The 19386-nt window shown below is 42.6% G+C and overlaps 1 protein-coding gene across 1 annotated transcript in view; it reads right to left on the bottom strand.

Annotated features, from left to right (window-relative positions):
- Positions 1-15008, bottom strand: part of LOC120839804 (cholesterol 7-desaturase nvd-like) — a 70780-nt gene extending 55772 nt beyond the window's left edge. Inside the window, exons 1-2 of the mRNA XM_040210164.1 lie at positions 14880-15008; positions 12804-12927 (exon numbers count right to left, since the gene is read on the bottom strand). Of these exons, the coding sequence (XP_040066098.1) occupies positions 12804-12927; positions 14880-15008 (253 nt within the window). The remainder of the gene's footprint in view (positions 1-12803; positions 12928-14879) is intronic.
- Positions 15009-19386: the final 4378 nt, after the last annotated feature.

The raw sequence follows: 19386 nt of genomic DNA, 5'->3' as shown, positions 1-19386 counted from the left end.
CACTTTGCTGTTTAAATGTCTGCTCTGTATGCCGAAACTCAAACTGCTGAGCACATCCAGGACGTCGAACTCTAATTTGAAAAAGCCCATTAAGAGTTATTCTTCAATGTCACTTACCTTTTTTCGTTAAAATGTCGTCGTTAAGCCTTCTTAGCCAAAAGAACGCACCTTTCTTTCGAGATAGTTTTGTTAGTCGCAGTTTTTCAGCTACATCTCACGATGCTCATTAATGTAACCTAGCGAAAAAAGCCTTCGAAAACGGCTTAGTTTACTTACTTGTATAATTCGGAAGAAAAATAAATTAATCATAGAAGTTATATATAAACACGCCTATGTGAGATATGTTTAAGGTTGCGGTTTATTTAGACAGTTTTTCCTATACTAATTCGTGATGCAGTTTAGTTAATCTTTCGTTGTTCCACACGACTGATAACTAGAAATTAACAGCGGTGCTTCGCACCAGTCCTAATTGTTTTCTTTTCCGCCAGTCCCTGTATTCGCAGAAGCTGACAGGGTTCGCGGTAATTTCAGAGAAACGAAAGACCGAAGCTACAACCCACTTTCCCAACACACCCTTGAGGAAGCAGAGGAAGATCGACCGTATGCATCAAACTCACGTTTCTCAAGAAGTGTTCGACAATCTTATAGGCACGTTTGTGGTTGAGACTCCACAGTCATATACTAACATCTGTCATATACTAACAGTGAAACACAAAGTAACGACAAACTAACGTAAAAGTAACGTCCGTTAGTCATGACAAGTAACGACACAGGTATTTCGTTACTTTTACAAAACGGAAACGGAGCTCTGTAACGCGTTAGCTTTTTTCCAAGCTAACGAGTAACGCTATTCCGTTGATTGTTCTCTACGTCCGTACATTTCATCGACTGCCGTTTCATCGAACACCGTTTCATCGAACGCCGTTTCCTCGAACGCCGTTTCATAAAAGCCGTTTCATCGAACACCTTTTCATCGAACAACATTACAGTGTGTAATATTTTAAAATTTACTTTAATTTTTGTACACTTCATCTAATTCTCTCTGATTTTGTTTTTCTTCTTTTGTTTCTGTTTTTATATCACTGGGTCCAGTGACGAGATACGTTCCATCATGAACATATCCTGCTTCGAGAAGAAAGGCTCTATGAAACAATGACCCCTTTCCATGTCACATGAAACAAATAAAAATGAGACAAAAAGAGAGAGCACAGACATTTAAAATTGTTTCAAGTGTCTGTCCTTTATTTGCAGTGTCGTGTTTTCAGTCATGTATGTACATGAGTAAAGCCTTTCAGTAAGTCGCATACCCAATTGTTTTTATTTCTTTTTATGGAAATTGTTTTTATTTTTGGTAATTTGACACCACCTTCAAAACAATTTTACAAGTGACTACCTTGGTCTAAACAAATGCAAAGTGAAACATCTATAAAGCACTGATATGCCCCAAAACTCGGTACAGAGCCATAACAGAGAAATTCGATGAAACGGCCCTTAGCGATTCGATGAAACGGCCCTTAGCGATTCGTTGAAACGGCTTTCGATAAAATGTCCGTTCATTCGATGAAACGGCTTTCGATGAAATGACGTTCGGCGAAATGTCCACTACCCATTTTCGGTAACGGGCACAACACCGCTGGGAGACATTTCCGGTGTCAAAAGGATCGGAGATACGGAGTCGAAAACATGATATCATCGAATGGTAGTGGACATACACGTAGAATGATCCGGTGCAAAGTTTCGCTTTATTTCCTAAACGAATCATGCAGGCATCCAAGTATACCTTCATACCAAATTGTTAGACAAAACTGTAGAGAATATTGTGTGTTTCTTGTAAAAGATTTTGGCCCCCTTGTCTTTCCTTTTGTCGCATTTCCACATCTTCGCTTTCGCAAATTATGAATGTGGTAGACTTGTCCAGTGGCTTAGAGCTCACTTTTTGAAAGGAACCGAAAATAAAAACGAACCGGTACAAGCTGAACTATGCAGGACGTTTGAAGAGAGCCCGTCGTAATGAAAATGAACTGCTCTAATGTGGTAAGTCAGGTCAGCCAGTTCATAATTTTTCATCCACTTTTGAAAGGCTCCGGAAAAACAAGAAACCAGGACAAGCTGAGTGCCGAAAGGCGCCTCGTATTGTTGTGGTTGTCCCGGTTTTTTATGTCCTTTCGGCGCTCCTCAAATCTCACAATGTTCGATTTCTAAACGCGGTTTTTATTTTCGCCCAGAAATAAGACAAAAATACGTAATAATTTTTCACACCAGTGCAATTCAATAGAGACTTCTATTTCCAGCAAGCTGCTTTCCGCCATGCTTCCATGTGATCCTCCAGGCCGAGAATGTTTGTGTACAGTGATTAAACTATCTACATGTAAATTGACATGCACTATAAATCTGGCACTCTCTCTTAGAAGCAGCATGTTAGTACGCACAAATTCCCCCACCGTCTTGCCTTCTAATCACGTGGAAGGAAAATGGAAATATCCCGGGCATGATTTGTGCAAAATGCTAGATTCAACAGTCGCCTATTATTTCTACAAACCCCCTGACAGATTCACTACCATATATTGAGTCCTATCTCCAAGAAGCGAGGCTTTGGTAGAAATTCGTTGGCTGGGCCGCTGTTCTTTGTGGTGGCGCGGGGAAAAAGATGAAGAGAGAGCGGCGGGAAGGGGGGGGGGGGGGGGGGGGGAAGGGAAGGGAGGGAAGGAGGCAACAATTTTTGCAAGCTAATATGTGTTTTGTTTTGTTTTTTGCTACAATTGCGACATTTTTTTTTTGCGGGTAGGTATGCCTTTGTTTAGAGTGCTACAATATATGGTGTAAACAGTTTTACGCATTTCCCACAAATGTTGTATCGTCAACGACAGTTTGTAAAGTATTACGCACTGCCTCGGGTGCTTTGACCTTACGCACTGGAGCGTCACAGGAGCGACTATTTCCGCAAAATAAATACGAGGACCTTTTTCTCCCTTTGAAGTTTGAATCGACCACTTCTGTGGCATCACGACGAACATACTTTCACCATGAAATCATAACAAATAATGATTGATGATGAAATTGATTCAGTCCTAACAGTAGAGCCACATTATTTAGGTTGCAAATAATTGGGCGACGTTCATGCGATGTTTTTACTGCCAAGTTCGAATGTGTTGAGAACGAGTAGCCGAAAACCTTGTGTGCAGACTGCTTCCTGAAGTGGCCTGATATCTGCCCGATTCGAGAAAGGGGGGGAGGGGGGGAGGGGGGGAGAGAGAAAGGTGTGGTTGTTGTGGGAAGATGATAATATTTATTCTCACTCAGGAGAGCCACCGGTCATTCAAAAGTCGACTCGCTTATAACGGGAAAGCCTGTCGGGCCACATCTATAGTAACTATGAGTAAAATGTGGTATGCACCTATGTTACTAAGAAATTATGATCGTGCAAACGATGAGGCGTTGTGGATACAGGTGAAGCAAAGACTTATTTCACGACTGCACCGTCTTTGTTAGAAGCCAAAATTGCGGCTTGCTTCTTCCACCTTCCTGACGCCAGTCTTGTCGAATATTTGATAAATTCGGTAAAGCGTTGATCGCGGAAGCCCGCGCCAATATTTAAAGGTCTTTATCAAGTTATAAAACAAACATCGAGCAGAGGTAAGGACGAATAAATTCGCAAAATAATTCAAAATGGGATGAACAACCTATGAGGGAGATCTATGTTTCGGACAGTAATGACGAGATTAGAGAAAGCAACTTGATTTAGATGTCTCGGAAAGAAATGTATTATCGACGACCTGAACCCTTTATTGCGCAAGCCGATCCTTGTGCAGACGCGGGAATAGTTCCAGCAGCCGCGCGATGCCAGAGGGCGGCTGCTGCAACGACCCCAGCACACCGGGGCCCCTCGATCTCCACCGACCGAGCGGTATCGGGTCTGCGTTGGACCGCACTGGCGTCCTCAGTCTCGCGGATTGAGCGTGCCCGCGACAATGAGGGGAAGACGCCTGGAAGTCTCAAGGTCGTTGTCGCGCTCGCAGCTAGCCGCTCATTCTGCGCTTTTTGAGGATTATCCCTACAAGAAAAGCCGACACAAAAGAAGCCCCTGACGTCACGTGACTCTTGGGATAGGGTGAGAAGAGGAAGGGCGCGAGAGGCATTTTCCGAAAGGGCAACTCCGCTTCATTTTTGGTTTTGAAGAAAACAATGCAGTCCTCTTCATTAACGCCTAGGAAGACCACACGTCAAATATTACGACGCAGATTTGTCTAAATGTTTTCGAACCGGCAAACTTTGCAACTCGGCAAGTTGCCGAAACCGGCTGAAGCGCAGACCGGATGCGCTTTTTGCTCTGGATTCAGGCGCGTCGGCGTCAAACTGACGTCATTTCCTGCGCGCAGGCGCGCGTTTTCGCAGGAGCGTTTGGTTTCTAGCCAAAACTTCTAGCCGACCCAGAACAAGACGCGCGCGCCGAGGCGTCGAAGCGGCTCTCGCTCAATAAGGGTCGGTCGAACTATCACGTGATCCTGCGCGGTACGCTGTTTCGTATTCAGCACATTTCAAAGCGTTCAAAAGCATTTTTATTTTCCATGGAAAAATTAAAAAAAAAGTGTTTCTTCTTACAATCAAACCCATTCTATTTACTTACTCTTTCATTTAATTTTTATTTAGCAGTATTTGCGTCAACATCTACATCGCGTGTTGAGAATTCTGATATCTGGCAACGCTGATAACGCGCGGCCGGTTGTGCTTGGCTTTGTCTGCGTGCGGATGCCCCCGAGCTTTGCGAATTTCGCTCCCTCTCGTCCCGCTTTCCACCTTTGCTGGCACACCAGAACCGGAGCCGGCTAGCTGTGTTAATCATTATCAACCAGTTATTAAAGACGGAAGCTGACTACGTCTCTGCTGTGAGGCGTCAAAATTATTTTCTCCGAAAGATAACTCCTTGTGGAACAACCTTCAAAACATGATGGCTCTTCCAACTGGCGACTAAAAATTTACCCAGAAACACGTTCTCAACATATATTTTTTACGGACGTCATATCTGGTTTGATATGAATCAACGTCGTGCAAGCTTGAGTCCGTGTGACCATTATAAAATTTCCATTTGTGCTGCAATGACCAAATTGTCCATCTAGCGTATCTTATAGTCTCAAGCGAAGACAGAAGCTGCGTCATACTATGGCAGACGGAACTCACGTTTGCAAGTGAAATAAACGCTATCATCATCATCACTTCAGCTTAGCCTCGAACAGTACATTGTGGCAATGCTGCAGTGCCCTTTTCTCTCAAATGCTTTCAAACCCGGGTGCCGCGCGCACTGCAAACCGGTTGCGACATTGCAACTCGCTGGAAAGTATGGCGTCGGAGATGGACGACAGCGTATTCGACATGGTGAAAGTTTGTTGGACAGTGAAATCATTGATTGAAAATTGAATACAACGGCCAATCTCCTGTTGTCATCTGCGGCCGTGGGTTGATAGAGATCGGGGTATTTTTGGCTGTGGCGTTCTCCCCCATGTCGCAATGGTAAACGTGCACGAATTAGCAGAAAAGATCCATAACCCGTGCGGTGGTAGTATATCCAAACTCTGCAAGTGTAAGTAGTTATAGCGCGCCATCAACTAGTTAAATTTGAAACCGCAAATATGTACAGCCCGGCGACTCGCCGGCTTTGGCAATTAGGTCTCTGCAGGCTCGACCGAGGATGCGCCAGCTTTGGTAGCGAATGGACTAGAGAGCGTTGTACCTTCAGCCATTTTCCGAATTTTACTACACGGCAACGTTGCAAGAACACTCAGATGGGAAACTCACCGCTGAAACCTGGGCCCCTTGGCGTCCACCGAGACCGAGATAAATTCGACAATTTCGCCACTCTTAATCTTCTTTTTTTTCTTCTTTTCTTACTGTGCACCTTCAGCTTGCATAAAGCATGTTAATGCGTAAGAACAAACAGAAAAAAATGATTTTTTTCTTGTAAATTTTATTAGAGTTTAGTACCAAATGACGTGCGCGTGATCTTTTCTAACATCTTTAGCTTCAAGGTTTTGCAGCACAATTAATATTGTTTTTATACAACCTTGCCTCAGCGGTGATTTCTTTCAGGTAGAGCGTCCCGACCTTGGTGCATCGCATCCTAAGAGAGTGGTTTTATAGTAACGTTGGTACACGGTTTCCTAGGCAACATGGAGCTCGAAGCCGTGCAGGCCCATTCACACCGGCGGTTGAGTCGCGTTTGTGGAAGAGTTTGCTTAAGGGGTACGGAAACCAAATTCTAGAGCCCATCTCTTTGCTTGAACATAAAGAGGGTTAAAATAGGACTTCACCAATACCAATATTTCGCAGGATAACGCGAGAAAACGAATTTTAAACTGAATAAAACAATAACCAAAAACCACCTCGTGGATGTCTGTGAAGCTTCGATGGAATGTCGTGACGACAACATGCCCATAAGAGCAGCGCCACAACGGGAAATACGGTCACTCATAGGCATTACTTAGGCCTGGACGTAGTACCGAGGCGCTTCGGTGAAGAAAGCAACAGTAGAGTTGGCCACCGTTCGTTTTAGTATCGGGTGGTCTTTCCGGCAACGCTTCTTTGCAGTGGTTTGGAGATTGTGTTCGTGCGATGTGATATTCACGCTACGAAATGTCTGCTTAAACGGGCCCGCATGCCCATCTTTCCTGATCACGAGATAGCCGCCTTTGTCGACCGCAACTGGTAACGAACTCGATCGCTAAGAAGTCAACACAATTACCATCGTTGCTAAAGCTAGACGACCCGTACGGCTGTGCAAGGCGGCGCGCATGTAAACAAATCCCTGCGGCGCTTTTCGGGGATGCGGGAGAGAGCCAACATCCAGGAAGATGCGTTTGAAGTAAAAGAGTGTCAGCTAGCAAGATCCACGTAAATACCTGTTCGCGCTGAGCAGAACCGCACTGGCATTGCGTTCTTGGTAACCGCTTCGAAAACGGTCTTTTACAACCGATTTTATGAACCGTTGGGCCTCTAGACAATCGCAACTCGATGCTGACGAGACGCTCGGCAGAGAAAGATTGGACCAGCATTGAGTCGCTCCCAAAAACTGCTCTCACTCGACATGTTTTGGCGTATCTTGTCGAAATAAAATGGACATCTAAAAAACGTGTACGTACTCAAGTTGCGAAGGCAATCCATATGGCTTTTATTTGAGCTCTATTACACACACACACACAAAAAGGAGATTGAATTGAGGAGAGTGTCCCTTCTCGACGAGATCGTTCGTCACCGCTGCACCAGAAAACAAGCTAGGTACGACGAGGGGAAAGACTGGCCTTCTTACCCCAAATTATAGGTCAGGGTTCAAACTATTCATACGAGGAGGGTCCACAGAGGTCGCGTGGGCGTATTCCATTCATCAAGCCAGCCGATCGTCTGGTCTTGCCACGAATCGTCGAAGAATTTTGCTAAGCCTACTAGCGTAGCGTCTTCGGTGGTCGCTTGGTCGGTGGGTTCTTGTCGTTGTAGCTTTTTCAGGTATCCGTGGTTCTAGCGTTTGTCTCCGCCGCGGCGTTCAGTTTCAATTACTTTTTTTTCTTTCCTCTCGTTGGGAAGCGCAGAGAGAGCACATAGAAATGCACGTTGGTCGTCGCGACGACGTAAGCGAGCGATGTTGCCGGCGATGTCAATTTGATCAAAAAAAGTGCGTAAAGCTTTGTAGCTGCGTGGTCGTAGAATCTCATCGTAGCGTGCGAAAAACTTGCGATAATTTCGCTTCGTGAATACGGAACTTTTCTGAGGTTTTGCTGTAAGATCGTTTTGTGAGTAAGCTCTGTTACCTGTTGCGGACGACGAAGACAAGGCAGACGGGTCGTACAAATACGACTCTAGGCAGAATCGCTTCTCGGCCATCATGGCCTGGTGATGTAGCGGCGTTGGTCGGCGACCATTCACTCGAAGCCGCTCCAGCCGCTCCGCCGGCTCTGCAATATGCTATAGCCCTCGGGTACTTCGACTATGCGAGATTCTAACACGCTGACGCCACCAAGTGGCAAGACTCATAACTACGGTATGCTTGGCCCTCCGAGGCATGATGACGTCAAGACCGCGCCGGATCTCCCGAGGTGCATCGCGCTCTTCGACGGCTGGTTTTGAAGCGCTCGCCGAAATCCAGGCATTTAGAACGAAAAATACAGCCATCCGCTTGAAATATGACTATGCGATAATCAATTACTGGTTTATCTGATTCCATTTGACTTATCTCTAGGTGTTTCGTGTATATTTTAAATTTCGATTCAGTATCCCTTTAAAGGGATACTGAACCAAGGAATTTGGTGTCCATAATAAGTGGCGCACGTTCTTTCCACGAGCCAGCAGCCGCCGGTGTCCGCGAGCACAGGCAACCAAAATGACGTCACAGACCTCCATTCGTGGTTGAGATGACAGTGAAATGTATGGGCTTCGGACCAAAGGAGAATAAAGACAAGTTTTTCATCTACACAGTGGTGCCTGGTGTATAAAGTCAGCGATGAATTGGTCTAACAAGCACGTAGCTTTCACTTGTAGAGATGAAAAGCCTGTCTTTATTCTCCTTTAGTCCGAAGCCCATGCATTTCACTGTCATCTCAACCACGAATGGAGGTCTGTGGCGTCATTTTTGTTGCGTGTGCTCGCGCACACCGGCGGCTGCTGGCTGGTGGAAAGAACGTGCGCCACTTATTATGGGCACTAAATTCTTTGGTTCAGTATCCCATTAAAGATTCAGTGCAATTGCTCGCGATTCGATGGAGAAAACGGGAGGATCTGCTAAGCATTCGCGTTTCGAACGCCGGTGTGAATGAGCGAATTTAAGCTGTGTCTTTGTCGTGTCGATCAAAGTTGCATCAGAAACAAATTGGAGACAGTTCACTACACATCGTTGCGATTTTCACGTCTGTACTACACTGATACTACGTTGCTTAAGCAACATGTCGCGCGCTGCAGTCGCGCAACATTTAAATTATGCCGCCTAGAAAACGTTGTACCTTCAACCTTTTCCGACTTTTAGCGCACGGTTTCCTAGGCAGCATAGAATTCGAAACAGTAGCCTAACGCTGTGCCTTTGTCGTGCTGATCAATGTTGCTTTAGAAACAGATTGGAAACAGTTCACTACACAACGTTGCGATTTTCACGTCTGTACTGCAGTAATACCGCGTTGCATAAGAAACATGCCGTGCGCTGCAGTTCCGCAACATTTAAATTGTGTCGCCTAGCAAACGTTGTACCTTCAACCTTATTCCGACTTTTAGCGCACGGTTTCCTAGGCAGCATGGAATTCGAAACAATAGCCTAACGCTGTGCCTTTGTCGTGCCAATCAATGTTGCATCAGAAACATATTGGAAACAGTTAACTACACATCGTTGCGATTTTCACGTCTGTACTACACTGATACTACGTTGCTTAAGCAACATGTCGCGCGCTGCAGTTGCGCGACATTTAAATTATGCCACCTGGAAAACGTTGTACCTTCAACCTTTTTCCGACTTTTAGCACACGGTTTCCTAGGCAGCATGGAATTCGAAACAATAGTCAAACGCTGTGCCTTTGTCGTGCCGATCAATGTTGCATCAGAAACAGATTGGAAACAGTTAACTACACAACGTTGCGATTTTCACGTCTGTACTACACTGATACTACGTTGCTTAAGCAACATGTCGCGCGCTGCAGTCGCGCAACATTTAAATTATGCCGCCTGGAAAACGTTGCACCTTCAACCTTTTTCCGACTTTTAGCACACGGTTTCCTAGGCAGCATGGAGTTCAAAACAGTAGCCTAACGCTGTGCCTTTGTCGTGCCGATCAATGTTGCATCAGAAACAGATTGGAAACAGTTAACTACACAACGTTGCGATTTTCACGTCTGTACTACACTGATACTACGTACGTTGCTTAAGCAACATGTCGCGCGCTGCAGTCACGAAACATTTAAATTATGCCGCCTAGAAAACGTTGTGCCTTCAGCCTTTTTCCGACTTTTAGCACACGGTTTCCTAGGCAGCGTGGAATTCGAAGCAGTAGCCTAACGCTGCGTTTTATCGTTTCAATCAATATTGCATCAGAAACAGATTGGATACAGTTAACTACACATCGTTGCAATTTTCACGTCTGTACTACGCTGATATTACGTTGCTTAAGCAACATGTCGCGCGCTGCAGTTGCGCAACCTTTAAATTATGTCGCCTAGCAACGTTGTACCTTCAACTTTTTTTTACCTTTAGTACACGGTTTCCTAGGCAGCATGAAATTTGAAACAGTAGCCTAACGCTGTGCCATGTTGTGCCGATCAATGTTGCTTCAGAAACATATTGGAAACAGTTCACTACACATCGTTGCGATTTTCACGTCTGTACTACACTGATACTACGTTGCTTAAGCAACATGTCGAGCGCTGCAGTTGCGCAACATTTAAATTATGCCGCCTAGCAAACGTTGTACCTTCAACTTTTTTTTACCTTTAGCACACGGTTTCCTAGGCAGCATGGAATTCGAAACAGTAGCCTAACGCTGTGCCTTTGTCGTGCCAATCACTGTTGCGTGAGAAACATAATGGGGACTGTTGCGCAAAATCGCCCAGCACTCCCACAACATTCGGAACATTCTGGCAACATATCTACAACATATCAATGTTACTTGGGCCTTGATACAAGCATGTCTAGGGTTGGAGAATTTTTTTTTTTTTTATGCAAAGGGTCATTTTATTTTAGGAACAACTGCAATTGAAAGAAACTAATTCTATTCACTGAAGAAGTTAATAACTTAAATTTTAGTACTGTATTGACTGAAATAGCGGATCAGCGCTGCACTTAATTCATCTCTTAGCCATTTCCATCCAATCCGAAGCCAACTGGCCAGCCTGTCGCGCATGCGCACACGAGTCGAACCTCAATACAAGGTTCGACGAACTTTCCACTAAAAGTTCGAAAAAGTCGAACCTGGTCGAACTCGAACCGTGGCCGGTTCGCGACACCCCTAATCCTGATGGCATTTCGCGGCGGCCGACTGCCACCAGGAAACCATCAGAAAGCCGACAAGCGGGGTCTGACGGGAGTTTGACTGTCGGTCAGAGTAACTTGTTGGCCAATCAGACATGCTTGACGTACAGTCAGGCACAGTCAGCGGTCGACTAGAAAACATTGACTGCCAAACAGGGTTACATTGATGGATTTTTCCTTCGGGTGACAAGGCCTCACGCTAAGCAAGCGCTTGGTTGATTCCGTCATATTGTAGCGCCGTGTTCGGTTCAAGGAGTGAAACGCCAGTATACCTCTGCTACTCTTCGATTGCCAGAAAGGACGTCTCAAACGAGAAGAAAAACACGAGACAAGATATAAACGCAGCAACTGCAGACCAAACAGCTCCCAGACACCACCATTACGTAAGCGTTCACTCTTTTGTACTACGAGAGTCAAGACGGGGCCAAGGTTCGTCCGCCCTTCGCCGCCTGCTTTTGCACGCAAGAGTATACTTCCATGGCGTGTCGCGGAAAGGCCGCTCTGTTCAAGAGCCAGGGACTTCTCTGCCAATGCTAGCCGGCGACGACGAGTCCGTTCGGCGTCTTGTTCTCTCTCCGCGTCAGTGGGCATCGTTTCCTTTCGCCTTACGACCCAAATCAACCGTAGCACTTACTTATGAGTTTAGCGCCGATACTTTGAGGCTCACGCAGCCTACCGAGCGTATTCTAAATCTCTGTTCACTCATCTTTCTGAGCTCGGTGATGAGCGGCCTTGTATAGGCGTGCGAAGTAAATTTGAGTTGTGAGGGAAAACGTTTATTCAGATAAGGAAAGCAACGATAGAAATACATATTACATCCGAAATTTTACTAGTATTTTCAGTGCAGATGCATTAATTGTTCGTATATCAGGAATTGCATGCGTGGATACTTTGTTTGATAACCTGTACAAACCTTTACTCGAATAACATGAAAGTCCTCATGTTATCACTTTTACTTTTTTTGATAATATTCCTTTCTTATTAACATACATTTTAAAAGTCGTATCTGAAAAAAAAATATCACTTCCAGTAATTTAAACATCAATTATTAAACCTTCGCTGTCCAGTGTACACTGTTTTGAGAATGATTAAAATTGGTTTAGGTTGAGACCCGAGTAATATCAATGATTCAAGTTTATTTTTTGGGAGTTAGTTGTATCTGCATTTACACAAAATAATTTTTTTCGGCCCTCAAAACTTGAACTAAAGGTTTGGCTCGACCCTAGATGCGTGCCAAATCTTTATTTCTCCTGGGATAAATTAACCACTAGTCTAATTCATAGATTACGAGACCTATATATGTAATGCTCTATATATAGAACCCATTTTCTTTTCGATCGACAAAATGAAAAAAAGGGGTTCCGGTTTGGTTGCCAACCAGTCATTTCCAGTTGGCGGTCCTCAAAGTAACTTATGCCGCCCATAGCAAAATACCCATCTTTTTTAATTTCAGTGTTCACTTAAACAAATATATATATTCAACGACTAATATAATTCATTTCTTGTATGTTGCAAGTAACTACGATGAACCTCATAAAAGGGCATAAATGATTTATGGAAAAACTTCGTTAGCCTGAGGGTGATGTACGAGAAGGGTTTAAATAATACGTCAAAAGGGAACGATTTACTCGCATTTAATTACAATTGCGGCAAGAGGCTTCTGACCTGCACTCCTGGTCAAGCTAGGCGAAGACTCTTGAATAACTGATGTTCTAAGTTCATCACGGAACAGCATTCTTTTATATACTTTTGTGAGTGCTGTTGAAAAAATCATTTGATCTAAACAAACGTATACGCAAAAGAGAGGCAGAGCTTACCTAGAAGGTCTATTTGTTTGACTTCTTCCAGTCTGAGATCTGAAGATTCGAGCACGGGGATCCAGCCATTGGGAAAAACTGGAGGGAGGTCACGTGTGGGATACCTTTTCCGTGACGGCTGGAGCTGCGTGAATTCGCACGTACTATTGAATCTTTTGTGTTGTCTTTACGTGTCATCGATAGATTCCTTCGCGGGTAAGGTTGCTTAAAATATTTTGTTAACAGAGAATTTAATTTGAGAATATTCCGTATCTTCTTACTTCTGATTCAGTTTGAAATTATTTCCACCATTATAGGCGATACTTTAGAATATTTTTGGCGGGAAATTGAAATTTCTGTAGGTAATTAACTTGCACTTCCATAATACAATTGTACTCTAGCTTGTTACTGCTTGTCGCACCTGTGATTATATAATAACACAAACCAGTTGTTGTGTATATAATTAAAAAAAAAGTTCGAAGCTCATCGCGGCTTTAGTTATTTGTTCACAAAAATAACGATACGATTAACTATTCATTAACAATATTTTTTTATTTTGCTCGTTTTTATGGCTGCGATAATTTAGAATAGGTACACTTTAAGGCTTGCGAGTTGTCTCGTTCGTGCTACTCACCATGGCAAACTAGTGATATACGAAGAGCCTTAGTCTTTCAAGTCTTAACTTTATCGACACGAAATATATTTGATTAGAAAAATAGCTAATATAAAAAAGAAAATACACTGAACACAATAACAAGAATTGTAGCACAAACAAAGTGCTTAATATGTGCTTGAGCTGCTACGTGTGTTGGAATACCATACAAAATACATCGTTTAAGAAAACTATAATACAACTTTTAGTACCAATTTCCTTCGAATCCGCGATGGTTACGTACCTTCCTAAAATAGGGCTAAAAAAATGTGAATAAAAATAGTGAATTAAACAATTGATAATATTGTCCTTCGATGCAAGGTGTTTGCCCGTCTCAAAAGGTCCGAAGTAAAGGCGAGTATTTTTGCCACCCTCGCTTCTTAAACATATATTTCTTGATTCAAAGCAACCATAATCGACAACGTTAACTTCATTTTTTCGCAATACTATGCATATAAATCAGTCCTCGGTCATGCTGAAGTTGCACGGAACGTTTTTGCTTTTGAACGATCACGCAATCGACCGCAAAAAATCACAAGCACCCAATTTCTCTCTACATAAAAATATGAAAGCCGCCTTTCACGAGTCCGATATTAAGTTTGTTGACACAAATAAAGTAGCACACAAGGAATCAAGGATTGCATCGTAGAATATGACTTCTTGATATTGCCGCGCGCCAAGTAGGCAGTGCGGCCGTGGCCTAACGGTTATCGCGCTTGCCTCCCACGCGAAGGGCCAGGGTTCAATTCATGGGAGCGCCGCATCTTTTTGTTCATTCCTGCTGACTAGTATTCTGGTAAATTAGAGAACCGTCTTGGAGGCTGATTCGAGATTAGAATGTTCTACGCGCTGAACCTTCTACGCCGAATGCTCCAGAAGCCCACGCGTGTACAAAAGCGGCTCCGCGTGGCAAGCCGGAGTCAGTTTCGCCCCAGCGTTCGACTCTGCTGTCAGGCCGACTTCGACGCCCGCGACGCTCTACTTTCTTATGTTTCTTTTTATTTTTGGGTACAAGTTCGCCCCATTAACGTTTAGTTTCTTCATTTATTATCGCCTCATCAATTGTCATTCGTGACAATATCAAAAGCAGAATTAGCCTCTTCTCACATTTCGCATCGTTGTGCCGTCGTTTCAAATTTCTATATTGGAAAGTAAGGATAGTTGTTACAATTAAATAATATCCTTTCTGCGGATACAGAAGCACACAAATTATACACAACTTAAGGAAGGTTACTCTGTTGTTGCGATTCCACACAATGATAAACAATCAGGTCATAGAGTGATTACAATATATTGTAGCGGTCTAGACGTTTCGAGCCTAAGCACCAGGAGAAATGTATGGTAAAAGAAAAAATATCGTGAAACACACGTCATATAAAACCTACAATTGATTCAAGATTTTGTAACTTTTAAGAATTCGACATTACTTAGACGAGCCGACGTACCTTTCGGTGCAGCTCGGCAGACCTTCGGCGCCTACCGGAAATAAAAGAAGCAACGTAGAGCAGAAACGTTCCGAAGGCGAAAGCTGGAAGACACCACTTCAGAAGGTAAGAGATGACCAAGAAAAACATCGTCCACTCCATGGAAGTTCGACAAGAGTGAACGTTTCTTCTGTGCAGCGCACTCAGCTAGTTGAATACCCAAATGCACCCGGAAAATTGACCAATTACCGGCGCCCTCCTCGTCGAATTGCTTTTTCCCATTCGACGTCTTCTCACGCGTTCTTCCTCCCTTTCCCTGTGCCGTGGACTCGACGGACTCTCAACGGCTTCTTCGAAGCGCACAGGACGCCATCACAACTTTCTCGTTTTCTCCTCTCTATCAAGGGCGCACGTCTAAGCAAGCAGAAATTGAGGTCACATGCACTGGCAGCGCTAGAGGAGGAATCGGGTTAAGGATAGGATATGCATATAATTTCATTGCTTCGGTAATGGCTACTGCCTCTTTTCAGCTCACAAACAGTTGTAATGCATCTAGACTGCGTTAGCTCTTTGCAAACTCTCAATCCCTGTGCCTATTCACTACGAAATCAAGGTGACCGTTTCCACGCCACAGCAGTGCCTTGTGGAGAAGAACAGGCACAAAGACTACACGCTAAAAACAAAACTCTGTTCGTAAAATAACTCTTAGGGTTTCTTCTGCTTGTCCATATTCTGCACCCTAAAAAGTTATTATAATCGCCCCTAAAACGAACTCCAAGAAAATCCTATAAGGTGTTCTTTTGCGCTCATGTTCTTATGCGAAAATTCTTTATGGAAAACCTTTAAAAAGTTGTTTTCAGCTATTTTTTATAAAACAGTTATTTATGGACAACCATTCAAGATTTCTTCTAAGCACTTTTTTATGAAACGTTTTTTCATCAAGATCATTCGAGAAGTTCTCACCAGCTCCTTTCTAATGAATCGATTCACCAGAAAGAACCCTTTTAAGGTTTTTAAGTTGTTCTAAGAAAAAAAAAACTGCTCTTTATAAAGATCCTTTGAGGAGTTCCTTCAAGATATTTTTTTCCAAAAGTCAGTTCTTTGTGTATCACACGTCTGAATTAGAGTCATGTTATAGGTAACCCCTTTTTTATGTTGTCTCTCGTGTCAAATCTCTGCAAAGGTGCCTCATAAAGATGCACTTATTAGAAAAAGTAGCTTAAAATAACTCTTTCACAAAGTGCCCTTAATGATGACTGTGCTTCATGATTTCACTCTTCAAGAAGCCGATAACAAACCTTAACTTTTTAATATCTCAAATACGGCCAAAAATAGGTTTGGAAAAAAAGGGCTTCTCTTCTGGTGCCCTACCTATATAAAAATTGCTGGTTTCGAATGCGCTTTAGGACCACATTTATAATTTCTGGTTATGACAAAATTAAGTATAGAGGTATAGGGCAATATATGTAAGGGAAACAAGGGGTGCCCTAGAATCACCAACTTGTCACTTGCCATAGGTGAAATCCACTGAGAATATAGAGCTGATGAGAAGTATAGTGACGTTTATTGGCTATTATTGGAATAAAACTTGGTACACAAATAAAATATTTATCTGCGTAAAATTTAAACATTCTGGCTTTCTGAAATGACACATTTTAAAGACTCAAAAGCGTCTACCCTTCTCCATGCTACTTTGAAATATTTCCTTGCAACACAAAGGTTTTTTTTTTTTTTGGTCTGCAACAAATGTGTAGTCTCCCTAAAAGTGTAACGTCAACAAAAATGTTCGTAACAAACGTAAAAACTCCTGCGCACTGAGGTTAAAATATTAGTAAAATTTCATGGCCACCTTGTAAGGCTGAGGTTTTATATTTATAATTTACAAGTAGCTGAAACCCAAATTCGCATACGTGGCTTTAGTAGGCTAATCTTATTATATGCTAGCATCCCAGACAAACTATGATAGTCTTAACACATCACATGCTAGTTCCGAAAAACATTAAAGGCTATAAAGAGAAAAAATTGTCACATATCTGCAACTGAAGCATCGTAAGTATTCGGGAAGGAGGGAATTTCCCTCCAATTCCCTCGAGTCGTTTGATAGAAATCACTGAAATGCCAAGCGGGGGGGGGGGGGGGGGGGGGGGGGTTGCGATAGAAATGCACCCTATTCTTTGAATTCACTGCGTCGCAACAATTAAATATTGAATTTACTATTCAAAACATCGCCGAAACGCAACCTTGCTCACAGCAACGAAAAGTTGTTAGGAAATAGCCCGTTGTCAGTACTCTTGTAAATAAAAAAAAAATAAAGATTAGTACCAGGACTTTCAAGATGACCACCGTGAGGCCCCTCCAAAGACACAAAAAAGCTGACCTAAACGTTAAGCATGTGAAGAACCTTCACGGGCAGCTCAATAGACTTTAATAATACTTTTTATTCATTAAGAGCGATGCCTCTTCTGCATCTTGGCAGAATGCGATGTCCATTACATAGTAGCCGGGCAAAATAAATCCATAAGCACCTTAACGTGGCGAATATCTTTCGCCAGCACTAATCCGCCCATAAGAATTTCAAATAAAGGGGGGTTAATAATGTTTCGTCCTACCGTGATAGTCCTACACAATAAAGCATTTGGTTGGCGTGGAGGTAGATTCTGGAAGAAAAACAGAACTTTCTTCTTAATTACAAGTACCTGAATGATAGATACACAACTAGAAAACAGTTGAGAAGAAAGTGCATTGTTTTCGTGACTGTTTACCACAGATATGGTACCATTATTCAAACATTTTCAGTTGGGACTAAACATATGGTTTACTGTCTTTTCTGCAGCAGTTAAAGTTTAAAAATAGCAAATAGACTACTCTTCTTACAACCACAATTATCACTGCTAAGAAACCATATATATTTCCTTGTATGATTTTGTGGATCGAAGTTGTTGGCTGATACAGGTCTAGGTACCGCCAAACAAACTTCGATACTCAAGACGAAAACACTTCTGAAAGCTCTGGCTTACTGTGTCCACAATAAAAAGGTTGAGCATTACTTGCTGGACAAAGGGAAAACGCAACGGAATATTGACTTGACCTCTGAGAAAAAATAAATCACAACTTAAGTCGCTCCTTTTAACTCCAAAATCATATACACTGTAGCTCAATCTGAATGTCAACAATTCGAAATAAGAAGTAAAATGTTTCACCCAGGTTGTTGAAGCTGTAACTGCCGCTCTATAACCGTCGTGAATTAGGAATGTAATAAGCAAAATACTGAAACACAGAACAAAAAAATGCTCTAGCATGCACAACTATGTTTTATTGATTCAGTGCACACCCTAACCAAAGTTCATGTTTGCTCGAATGGCTTCGCTTTCTCCAGGAACATTCACAGGCTTTAAATAGACAAATGTTTAGCAAAGCATGCGCTGATATTCTGATGCTTACTAGTAACTTTTCGATCGGGTAAATATGGCAGGTCTCTGCTTTGCAACCCTTTTTTGTTCAATAATTATAAAAGAAGTCAGCATAGTTCTTGATCAAATTTTAAATTGTCGGGCTCAACATATGACCTTCACCTCCCTCTTTCAATTATATTTATTCGATGCAAAACAATGTAATGTTGTTAAATAACATTGACTTTGTTCGACCTGGACAACCGACTATGACCTGCTAAAGTAATGAATAGAGTACGAAAATGCTAAACCGGCATTTCTGCACTTGACTTGTTTTAAGCAGAAAGAAAATCACACCTTACAACTTTTCACTCTGTGCAAGTTTCTTCGAGTCCCTTCATCTGTTGAATGCACAGAGACAAAGCGTGATTCTTCGCTATCGGTTCAAGAAGATCATTTGGTTTTTTTCTTTCTCCAATAAAAATGAAACTCGTTCCTTTCATGAGATTGAGCACTTGCTGCAGCTGGAATGTAAATTATTCCTGGTCTGATTATAAAAAAAAAACAATGCGATAATATTTTGTTTGGAGTTACCAGTAATGTAATTATACTATACTGTAAACAAACTCAACACTTTCAAGGTGAAAAGGCCATTAAGTTCTAGCTTCGATGACCTTAGTGTTACACAACTGCTTATAGACCCCTTAAAAGAATTCTGTGAGACGCTTTGAAATATTGGCAATTTCGGCTTCGAAAAATAGGACCCATATCTTTTTACACTCAGTTTAAAATGTGGCACCTTACCAATCATGGTTTTGTTTTGTGACCACCCTTCAACTAGAGCTCACAGTAGAATATAAAGAACTAATTGAAAAACTTCTGATCGCTTTCTTGTAGAGGTATGCCTTAAGGTCACAATTTCAACTTGGGGATGGGGGGGACAAATACCTAGGTGGTGGAAGCAGGAAAATAGGGAGGCCAGCAATTAAATCAACGGTAAGCCCCCTTCCACTCTTCTTGTGTGCAGTGTAGGGTTGCAAGCCCACTGAGACCAGTCAGAGAGGAAATTGAAACAATAAAAATATTTGAGCTATATTTCAACTATTTTGTGCAATAATAAAAATCTTTTTTTCGAGGTT

This window comes from Ixodes scapularis, unplaced genomic scaffold, assembly GCF_016920785.2.
Source record: "Ixodes scapularis isolate PalLabHiFi unplaced genomic scaffold, ASM1692078v2 PGA_scaffold3__209_contigs__length_174095766, whole genome shotgun sequence".
Taxonomy (NCBI): domain Eukaryota; kingdom Metazoa; phylum Arthropoda; class Arachnida; order Ixodida; family Ixodidae; genus Ixodes; species Ixodes scapularis.
Note: the sequence above shows the minus strand (reverse complement) of the source record. Positions and strands in the feature narration are given on the sequence as shown.